At 46.7% G+C, this 8,958-nt stretch overlaps 1 protein-coding gene across 3 annotated transcripts in view; it reads right to left on the bottom strand.

The window, feature by feature from the left end:
* Positions 1-8,958, bottom strand: part of PAFAH2 (platelet-activating factor acetylhydrolase 2) — a 31,815-nt gene that overhangs the window by 15,950 nt on the left and 6,907 nt on the right. For 2 of the 3 annotated variants that reach the window (XM_006777512.2, XM_006777516.2), the window contains exons 2-7: positions 7,664-7,800; positions 6,582-6,735; positions 5,710-5,806; positions 2,395-2,463; positions 1,652-1,793; positions 352-465 (exon numbers count right to left, since the gene is read on the bottom strand). In XM_006777512.2, coding sequence (XP_006777575.1) covers positions 352-465; positions 1,652-1,793; positions 2,395-2,463; positions 5,710-5,806; positions 6,582-6,735; positions 7,664-7,753 — 666 coding nt within the window. In that variant the 5' untranslated portion in view covers positions 7,754-7,800. The remainder of the gene's footprint in view (positions 1-351; positions 466-1,651; positions 1,794-2,394; positions 2,464-5,709; positions 5,807-6,581; positions 6,736-7,663; positions 7,801-8,958) is intronic. The other variant, XM_006777515.2, reaches the window with a different exon arrangement.

The following is an 8,958-nucleotide window of genomic DNA, read 5'->3' as shown; positions in this document are numbered from 1 at the left end:
CTCTGGGGTGGGACGGGGGGTGGGGAGTGAGGGCGGGGTGGGGCGGGAACTTGGAGGAGGGGAGTTATGGGGGAAAAAAGAGGAACAAATGTAATAATCTGAACAATAAAGATTTAAATTTAAAAAAAAAAAAAAAAAAAGAAAGTCCTGATGAAAACACGAGCTCAGGTTGTACCAGTTGCTGTCATACCTTCAAGGTCATCAGATCCAACCCACCAGGCAAGATGTTGAGGACCGTCTGCCCAGCAGTGCCCTTTTGCATTCAACACTCAAGATTTAAATTTAAAAAAAAAAAAAAAAAGAAAGTCCTGATGAAAACACGAGCTCAGGTTGTACCAGTTGCTGTCATACCTTCAAGGTCATCAGATCCAACCCACCAGGCAAGATGTTGAGGACAGTCTGCCCAGCAGTGACCTTTTGCAGGATCTTCAACACTCGAGTACACTCATTTACCCGCTGATACACCTGCAACAGAGACAGTCGCAGTGGGAGCTGGGAACACTGCACAAACCATCTAGCAAGAAACTCACTCCCCTACAGAGCCGAGGAAGAATGCAGGGAGAGTTTGCTCGTCCTTGTCTCAGTAAGCTCTGTAGGCCCCACATGTTGAGAAAGGCTCAGCTCCTTCTAGCAGCTCACATAGCATCACCTAATGCAGGGGTGGGAATTGTCTGGCTCCTGGCCACATAAGGCCTGAGAAATCATTTCGTCTGGCCCTGCCAAGGCCTAGGGGTGAGTTAATTAAATGTTTGACCAAATACAGCAGGCTAATTTTTAAGTTGATAACGTTGTATGGCCTGTGAATGATGTTACAAATACCCAAATGGCCCTTGGCAGAAAAAAGGTTCCAACCCTGACCTAATGGTTCAATAGTGTGTGGCCTGCTATTCACACTCTGTCTACATCCCCTTGGGGTTGTCAGGAGGACCAAATAAGACATGTATATGAAAGTGCTTTGAAAATAAAAGGACATAAGGGTGCTGTTATTATCAATACAGTCCTGGATTCTACTTGTCATTTATTGCCCACATCTACTGTTTTTGTCTGCCTAGCACTTACCAGCTCCACTTCTGTTAACCCTGCCTTTGAGGATTGCCCCCCCCGCCCCCCGCAAAAAAAAAAAAAATTCTTCCTACTTTGGTACTTCTCCCAGCCTTGGAGTCTCTCTCTCCAGGATTTTTCCTACTGAAGCTTGGGGCAGGGGTAGGGACTGAGGGAGCAACCTCAAATAGCCCCATTCTCTCAGACGGTGAGGTCAAACATATGCAAGCTCATAGCTGTCAAAACTGTGGCTCTAATTTCATAAAGTCGGTCAGTTTGCAGATGAGACCAACCAGCAGAGGACAGGGGGATGAGAATGAAAGACAAGCCCTGATGGCATTTGAGGCTGGTTCCAGTGGTCTTGCCCTTCGTATATGTCCACTTACAGAAGCTTATCTATTCTCCTTTTTGCCCAGAAAGCATAAGTTGGGTTTCTGTCACTTGCGATTATCAACAGTCTTGATTAGTACCCAATTTATCCTATTGACGTGGCAAGCTCAGACTCACTACGCCTAAGATTTCAAGAGAAATTTGGATAAGTCTTCTTGGTGAATGTAGTACAGGGAGGACAGGCTTATTACTTCTTCTTCCCTAATTGGCACAAGCCTACCTGGCAATTCCGAACACAAAATTCCTTCTCCCCTTCCTTAATTGGACGGTAGGGAATCCATTCCTCCTCCAGCAACTCATTCGAGGGCTGCTTCTCTTCTGGGACCTGCTTGCAGATACAGGTGGTGGCAGCTGACCCATCCCTGAAATACACGTCACCAGAAAGAAACACGAAGACACTCTTGAGCTTATTTCTCCCCTTTACCAAATCCTCCTTTTCACCCAAGACACTCTGGATCACCCTTCAGCTGCTAGGGGAAAAATCTAAGGGCATGCATAGTAGAGTAGAAAAAACATGGATTTTGAGTTTGAACCCTAACTCGGCGTCACTTTCAACAAACTATTTAACATCTTTTCTTTTTTTAAAAGCTTTACTATCACTAATTTAAGTGTATTTTTAAAATTGATTTCAGAGAGGAAGGGAGAGGGAGAGACAGAAACATCAATGATGAGAGAGAATCATTGATCGGCTGCCTCCTGCACACCCTCCATTGAGGGTCAAGCCCATGACTGGGACATGTGCTCTGACTGGAAATTGAACTGCAACCTCCTGGTTCATAGGTAAATGCTCAACCACTGAGCAACACCGGCCAGGCTATATAACATTTTTGAACCTTGGTTTCCTCACCTTTAAAATGGATCTGATACTTGCATAGTTGTTGTGAGGATTAGGGGACTGACCTATATCCTAGCCCACTGCAGGCACCCAGTCCACGACAGTTCACTGTGACTGCTATTGCTCACCTGTGCTCTGGCACAGCCACCACAAAGCCGTGGGAGGCCAGCTCCATGCAGAAGGCTGAATATAGTGTCCTAGAGATTCAGGAAGGAAAAGAAAAGCCATAAGAAAAACGGCCCAGCCTTAGCCCCCATTCTAACTATTCTCTGCTAGTGACCATCTCAAAAGACTGAAGGGAGGAAGTTCCATTTGTAGCAGCCCTTTTCAAGGTGCTTTCTCCAGCCAGAATATCCCTGCTCTCACCACAGCCCCCAGAGTCCTCTGCTAGGAAGCACGTGCAAATCAATCCATGGTGTTTTCCGACACACACACACCATCCCACACCATCCCCAATACAGTTTGGCTACTTCAACAATTGCATTTTTATTGTTATATTGTATGTCTCCCAAATTAGTTCGTAAGCACCTTGAGGACAAGGACTCTGGCTATTTCTTTAATATGCAAATCTGCACGTGTGATTTAGCATGTGGAATTTTTGTCTGTCCTCCAGCTTTACAGAAAAAAAGAATAAAGCAGACACTGCTAACTGCCCACTCCAAACACCTTCTTCCTCCTTGATAAAATCTCATGTTTAGCTAAAGACACTGTCATGCCATCAAAATATGACATTTACCAGCCTCCTCTACAACCAGGTTTGCATGTGATTAATTCTAGTCCAGCAAAAGAAATATAATACTGGCCCAGTTGGCGTGGCTCAGTGGTTGAGTGTCAACCTATGAACCAGGAGGTCACGGTTTGATTCCCATTTTGGTCAGGCCATATGCCCAGGTTATCGGTGGATCTCAGGCGTAGGGCAGGCAGGAGGCAGCCAATCAATGATTCTCTCTCTCATCATTGATGTTCCTATCTCTCTCTCCCTCTCCTTTCCTCTCTGAAATGAATAAAAAATATATATATTAAAAAGAAAAAGAAATAAAATACTATATTGAGTAATTTAAAAATTTTTAAAGTAAAAAGAAACAGGTAGAATTAATTTTAATAATATATGTAACCCAATATAGCCAAACATGATCACTTCAACATATAATCAAAATTTAAAGCCCTAGCCAGTTTGGCTCAGTGGATAGAGCATCAGCCTGTGGACTGAAAGGTCCCGGGTTTGACTCTGGTCAAGGGCACATACCCAAGTTGTGGGCTCGATCCCCAGTAGGGGGCATGCAGGAGGCAGCCAGTCAATGATTCTCTCTCATCACTGATGTTTCTATCTCTCTGTCCCCCTCTCCTTTCCTCTCTGAAATAAATAAAAATATTTTTTAAAAATAATGTGGTGTTTTATTACTTTTTAAAAATATGAAATCTTTGAAATTTGGTGCATATTTCATATTTACAGCACAGCTCATTTTGGACCAGCCATATCTCAAATGTTCAGTAGCCATATGTGGCAAGAAGCTATTATAGTGGACACAGCAGCTCTAGTCAATGGGAGGCAAACAACTGTGTTATACTTCAGGAAATCTCAAAAAGAAGAGTGCTCCCTTCCTATTGCCTGGAATATGGATGTAACGTCTAGAGTTAAACCAGCCACCCTGGGTCACGAGATATCTTCAGAATGGAAGCCACCATGGCAGGGTAAGAGGATTAAAGAAGCCTGCTTCTCTGATAACTGCATGGAACGACCATATCAGCCCTCTGCGTCTAGCTTCCTTTTATCTGCAAAAGAAATCAATCTCGTGTAGGTCACTGTTATCAGTTAGGATATGGCGGTTTTCTGTTAAATACAACTTCCCCATATCCCAACTGATTCAGGGAGGTCAGTTTCTTAAGTTTCTTTTTCTTTTGGGAGGCAAGGAGCATAAGAGCCAGAGAGATTTCTGATCCCTTTCTCCTTCAAACTGTAACCTTGGGCACATATGCCTTCCAGAGCCTGTCCGCTCTTCTGTAAAATATGCACCCTCCCCGGCCTGCCCCAATGAGACAATGGCACATTGCAAATGGTTAGTGTTTAGAGCACATGCCCTGCCCTGGGATGGGAAACCGTGAGTCTATGGAGCGTGGGAAGGGTTTCAGAGCCTGAATCAACCACAGAAACTACGAAAGGAAATCATGTCTCTTCCTCCCCCTCCCTTTTCTTGGAATTTTGCTCTGGTTAATGAAGAGCATTTATTTATAATGGGCTCACAGGTCTACTGAGGTGTGAAGGCTCAATACAGATTGAGACCAAGAAGATCACTCTCCAAAGTCATGTGCTTGCCTGCTGACTATATGAAATACCTGTGAACGTGGGAGAGAATGTTTCTTTGCTTCTTTCCCCACTAGACTATCTTTCTGAGGACAGGTGCTCTGTCTTATTCACTACTGAGTACCCAATCCCAGCATAGGTCCTGGCACACAGCAGATACTAAATTTATTGACTAAGAAAGCAATATGGAAAACCATCTACTTGTCTTCTACCCTCATCTCACATCAACTCTCCACTTCCTGCCATAGGCTATATATAGTCATGTGAGTCTGATTTCAGGCTCCTCTAGTGAATGCAAATTCCTTTTTATTCTGTATGTCTCACCTTCCTCTCAGGCCAAGGGGCTAGCACAGAGCAGGTGCTCAACAGATATTTTCTGAATGAATGAGAACCTAGAAAAACATAGCCATTGGATTCATTCAATAAATATTTACTGGGAAACACTACTGTCCAGGTACTGCCCTAGGCACTGGGAGAGAGAGAAGACAGGCATGGAGCTTACAAACACTAAAGAGTCTCTGAAGTCTGGTAACAGGGACCCTACAGCTCACCAGCCCATGCTCCTCCAGCTAGAAACGAAGAGAACTGTGTGTGTGCTCCTACTGGTCAGTCCAACTGAATCTGCATAGACCGCCTGTGGGAGCAGCGTCTGTCCCCATTTGACAGGTGAAGAAACCTAGGCTCGGAGTTCTACAGCTGCCCAAGCTCACACAGAGCACAGCTGGTCTGGCTGCGACTTGAAGGGGAGGCTGAGAGCTCCCCGAGGGCAGGAAGTGAGCCCCTCTCATTCAATGCAGTCATCCTCCAACATATGTGGAATAAATGACTATCTGACTATAAAGCTCAAACTCCTTCTAATAGTTCTATGCTGTTATGTTGGAAGAAAACCAGAAGTATTAACTTATATAAATGCTGGAACATGAGAAGCGAAGGGTGTGAAGCCCGCTGAAGGGCTCCACCAGGTGAAAGGAGCCTGGGAAAGGCCTTTAAGAGAAGGTGGACCCCAGGCCGGGGAATGAGGCAGATGGTGGGTAAGACAGCTGGCAGATGGAAATGTCTGTTTCCTGCCCTTTGAGAATAAGTCTCAACAGCTGTCACCAGGCAAGGAATATGACAAGGTTTAAGGGAAAAGAGCTCTTACCTGAAGGCTCCCAGGCCATGGGAGAAGATGATCAAAGGGTATCCAGAGGCCTTTGTCTTAAAGGGGCCATTCCAGCTAACAGGCAGGCGACAAGATCCTAGCAGAGACACAGGCTATAGAATCTCTGGCTGCCCCAAAGCTGCCATCCCAAGGGCAGCCTGGGCATAGGCATGTGTGGGAGCACATGTCCCTCCTTTCTGGAGGACTGTCATGTACTCCTGAGTAGCCCAGGGTAACCAATCACCTTTTCTGTGTTTCCTGGACAGCATGAACACAATAGGAAATGGGAAGATAAATCCAAATGGGAAGAAAGGGGGGTAAATCCCTGAGATGCCAAGGAAGTGGGTAGAGTTTCTAATGGTGGGTCACTGGGGGAAGTGGATGATTCAGTGTGACCCTCCCAAGAAAAGGAGAGAACTGGAGGGGGAACTGCGGCAGCCAGTACGCTCTTTGGCAGTTAGGCATGTTTCTCTGATCTACACAGCTGGCAGAGTGGGAATTACATGCCGAATAAATGAGTAATAGCCACCATTTATGGAACACATTCTGTCCCAGCCCTTGCACTAGAGGCTTTACATACACCCCAGACTAGAACCTGCAAAGGCAGGTATTCAGGCAGGTTATATAACTTGCGCAAGCCCTACAGCTAGTAAATGATAACATCTGGACTCAAATCCAGGACAACCTAACTCTATAATAAAAGCTCTTATTATATAATCCTCCTCCAGCTCTCCACACCATGCTGGCTAATGGATGTCCCACTACAAAAGCGCTGGACAAAGCAAGCTGTAAAGTACTGTGTCTTCCTGGCGATTTCCTAGGAACATAACCAAGAAGCTGGGAAAGCATCGAGGGGTGAGGCCAACTCTTACCCACAGCCAGGTTGAAGAGCAAACCCCCCCAGCGCTTATTAAACTGCAGGTAATCGGCCAGGCCAGTGCAGTACTCATAGCGGGGAATCCACAGGGGCTGCTCCATGGTCTCCTCTGACTCCTGGCAGGGGTAGAAGAGTCGGAAGAAGCTCCCCTGTAGGGAAGAAGAGAGCAGCTGCTCACAGCTAGAGGCCCAAGCACTGCTACATTTCCCAACAAACACACTCAGCAGGTGTCTGGGGCAAGAGCAAAGCACCAAAATGGGAAAACTTGAGCTTCAATTCACATACCTGAATTTTGCATTCAGAAAATCCAGATAAAAGCTCTTTTATTTTTAGAATGCACATAAGGCTTATGTTATTTCAAATAGCCAACTGTATTTTGAATTACATCTGGGGGCACCAAAATATTTTCAGTGCTTGGGACATGGAAAGATTTAAATCTGGCCCCGAGCCCAGGCCTGGAGGAACTCCGGGGTGAGAAATTAGCCCGCATGCTGGATGGGGTGGCATTGATGGGTCGCCTCCAGGCTGGCCCTCGGGAAGCAGCAGCACACTCCTCTTTTACGGCAGTAAGAGGTCACCAGGAAGTGTGTGCCTCTCACAAGAGAGGGGAGTCCTAGGCCAGCAGAGAAGGACCTAGGAGCTCTTGGAGGAAAAGTCTGGAACCGAAGCAGCAGGGAAAATAAACGAAGGCAGGAGAGGAGGAAAAGGAGACTGCCTTCCCATCCAGGTTGGGAGTCATAGGCCAATGGCAAATGGCCCACTGCTCTCCTGTCAGGCACTCCACAGAAACCTTTCCAGGATTAGGCACCTGCTCTCAAGACAGGGAGAAGGATCTGAAAGCTGCCGTTGAAGCCAGAGCCCCCTTGCTTCCTAGCTGGGAAAAGAACCCACCGTCTCTAATGAGAGGTGCCTCATTGAAAGGAGTAACAAAAATGCCGGGAGGACAGACCTGGGGGCTCTATAACCGGATCCAGGCCAGCTCTAACTCAGTTTCCTCCCCATCAGCCTGGCTATCGATAAGTCACACTGCAGGCAGAAGCAGCGCAGGTGCCCCAGGATGGAGCTGCAGACACTTACCTGGGAACTCTGGCCCTCCATCACATCCCCGCAGCCCACCAGATGGGGTCCTGTGACAGGCGGAAAGCCCACGGACTGGTTGACCCCCATCTCGTCACCAGTCGAATCGAACGGCTTGGGCAGGGCTGACCTTGATGCTGGAGAGTGGAACACAGAACAAGCTCTCGCGGGTTCCCTCTTAGCTTCCTGTTGCTTATGTGTGTCATCTGCCACCCCTGGCCACCCCTCCTTATCACCCCATCTCCCTGCCAGGGTGGCTCTTTCCATCTTTCACATCATCTCTTTGCTACACTCACTGCCTTTGCCAAGATTTTGTTGTTGTTGTTGATGGGGGAGGGGTGGTAAAGAGACGCAATTGCTGCAGAGAATTTAACACAAACCTTGTCCTCATGAAGCAAAGAATGATAACCACTTAGACATATTATTTACTGTGTCAGCACTGAACTAAGGTCTTTATATTACCACATCATTGCATTCTCAACAAACGTCTGAAGAAGGTACTTAATTACCAAGACCCTGTTTTAGAGATGAGGAAAATAAGGCAGAGAGAAGTTGAACAACGTGCCCAAGTCACACAGCTTACAGGTGGCAAAACACAGGTCCGTCTAATCCAGACCTGAGCTCTTAACCCTTACTGATCCTGCTCATGTTAAATAGTTGATCCTCGAACAACATGGGTTTGAACCACACAGGTCCACTTATACCTGGATTTTTCCCCCCAATAAATATACAGTCGACCATCCATTTCTCTGGGTTTTGCATCCTCAGATTCAACCAAGCGCCGATCAAACACAACATTTTCTATCTGTGCTTGGGAATCTGCAGATGGGAGGGCTGGCTGTGTGCACTGTTTTACACCATCTACACTAATAAAAGAGAAACATGGTAATTGGCGTACGACCGCTACGCTTTTCATTGGCTAATCAGCAAGATATGCAAATTAACTGTCAGCCAAGATGGCAGCCGGCAGCCAGGCAGCTTGAAACTAACATGAGGCTTGCTTGCCTCAGTGATGGAGGAAACCAACGTTCCCCGACTGCAGTTAAGAAACTATGTAACAAATACCACAGGACTTCAGCCAGCAGGATCGCAACATTGTATGCAAAGGCCAGAAACCTACCTTCAGCAGCGGAGGCCTAAGAGCTGGAGCCAAGCCTCAAGCTAAAGCTGGCCCAGAATATAAAAAAAAAAAAAGGAAAAAAGGAGCGGTTGGGAGCTTCAGTCACCCCAGCCTGAAACCAGCCCTCAGCCCCTCACCCAGACTGGCCAGGCACCCCAGTGGGGACCCCTACCCT

The sequence above is a fragment of the Myotis davidii genome, unplaced genomic scaffold, assembly GCF_000327345.1.
Source record: "Myotis davidii unplaced genomic scaffold, ASM32734v1 scaffold149, whole genome shotgun sequence".
Lineage (NCBI taxonomy): Eukaryota > Metazoa > Chordata > Mammalia > Chiroptera > Vespertilionidae > Myotis > Myotis davidii.
The sequence above is the reverse complement of the archived record's forward strand: the minus strand, read 5'-3'. Positions and strand labels throughout refer to the sequence as shown.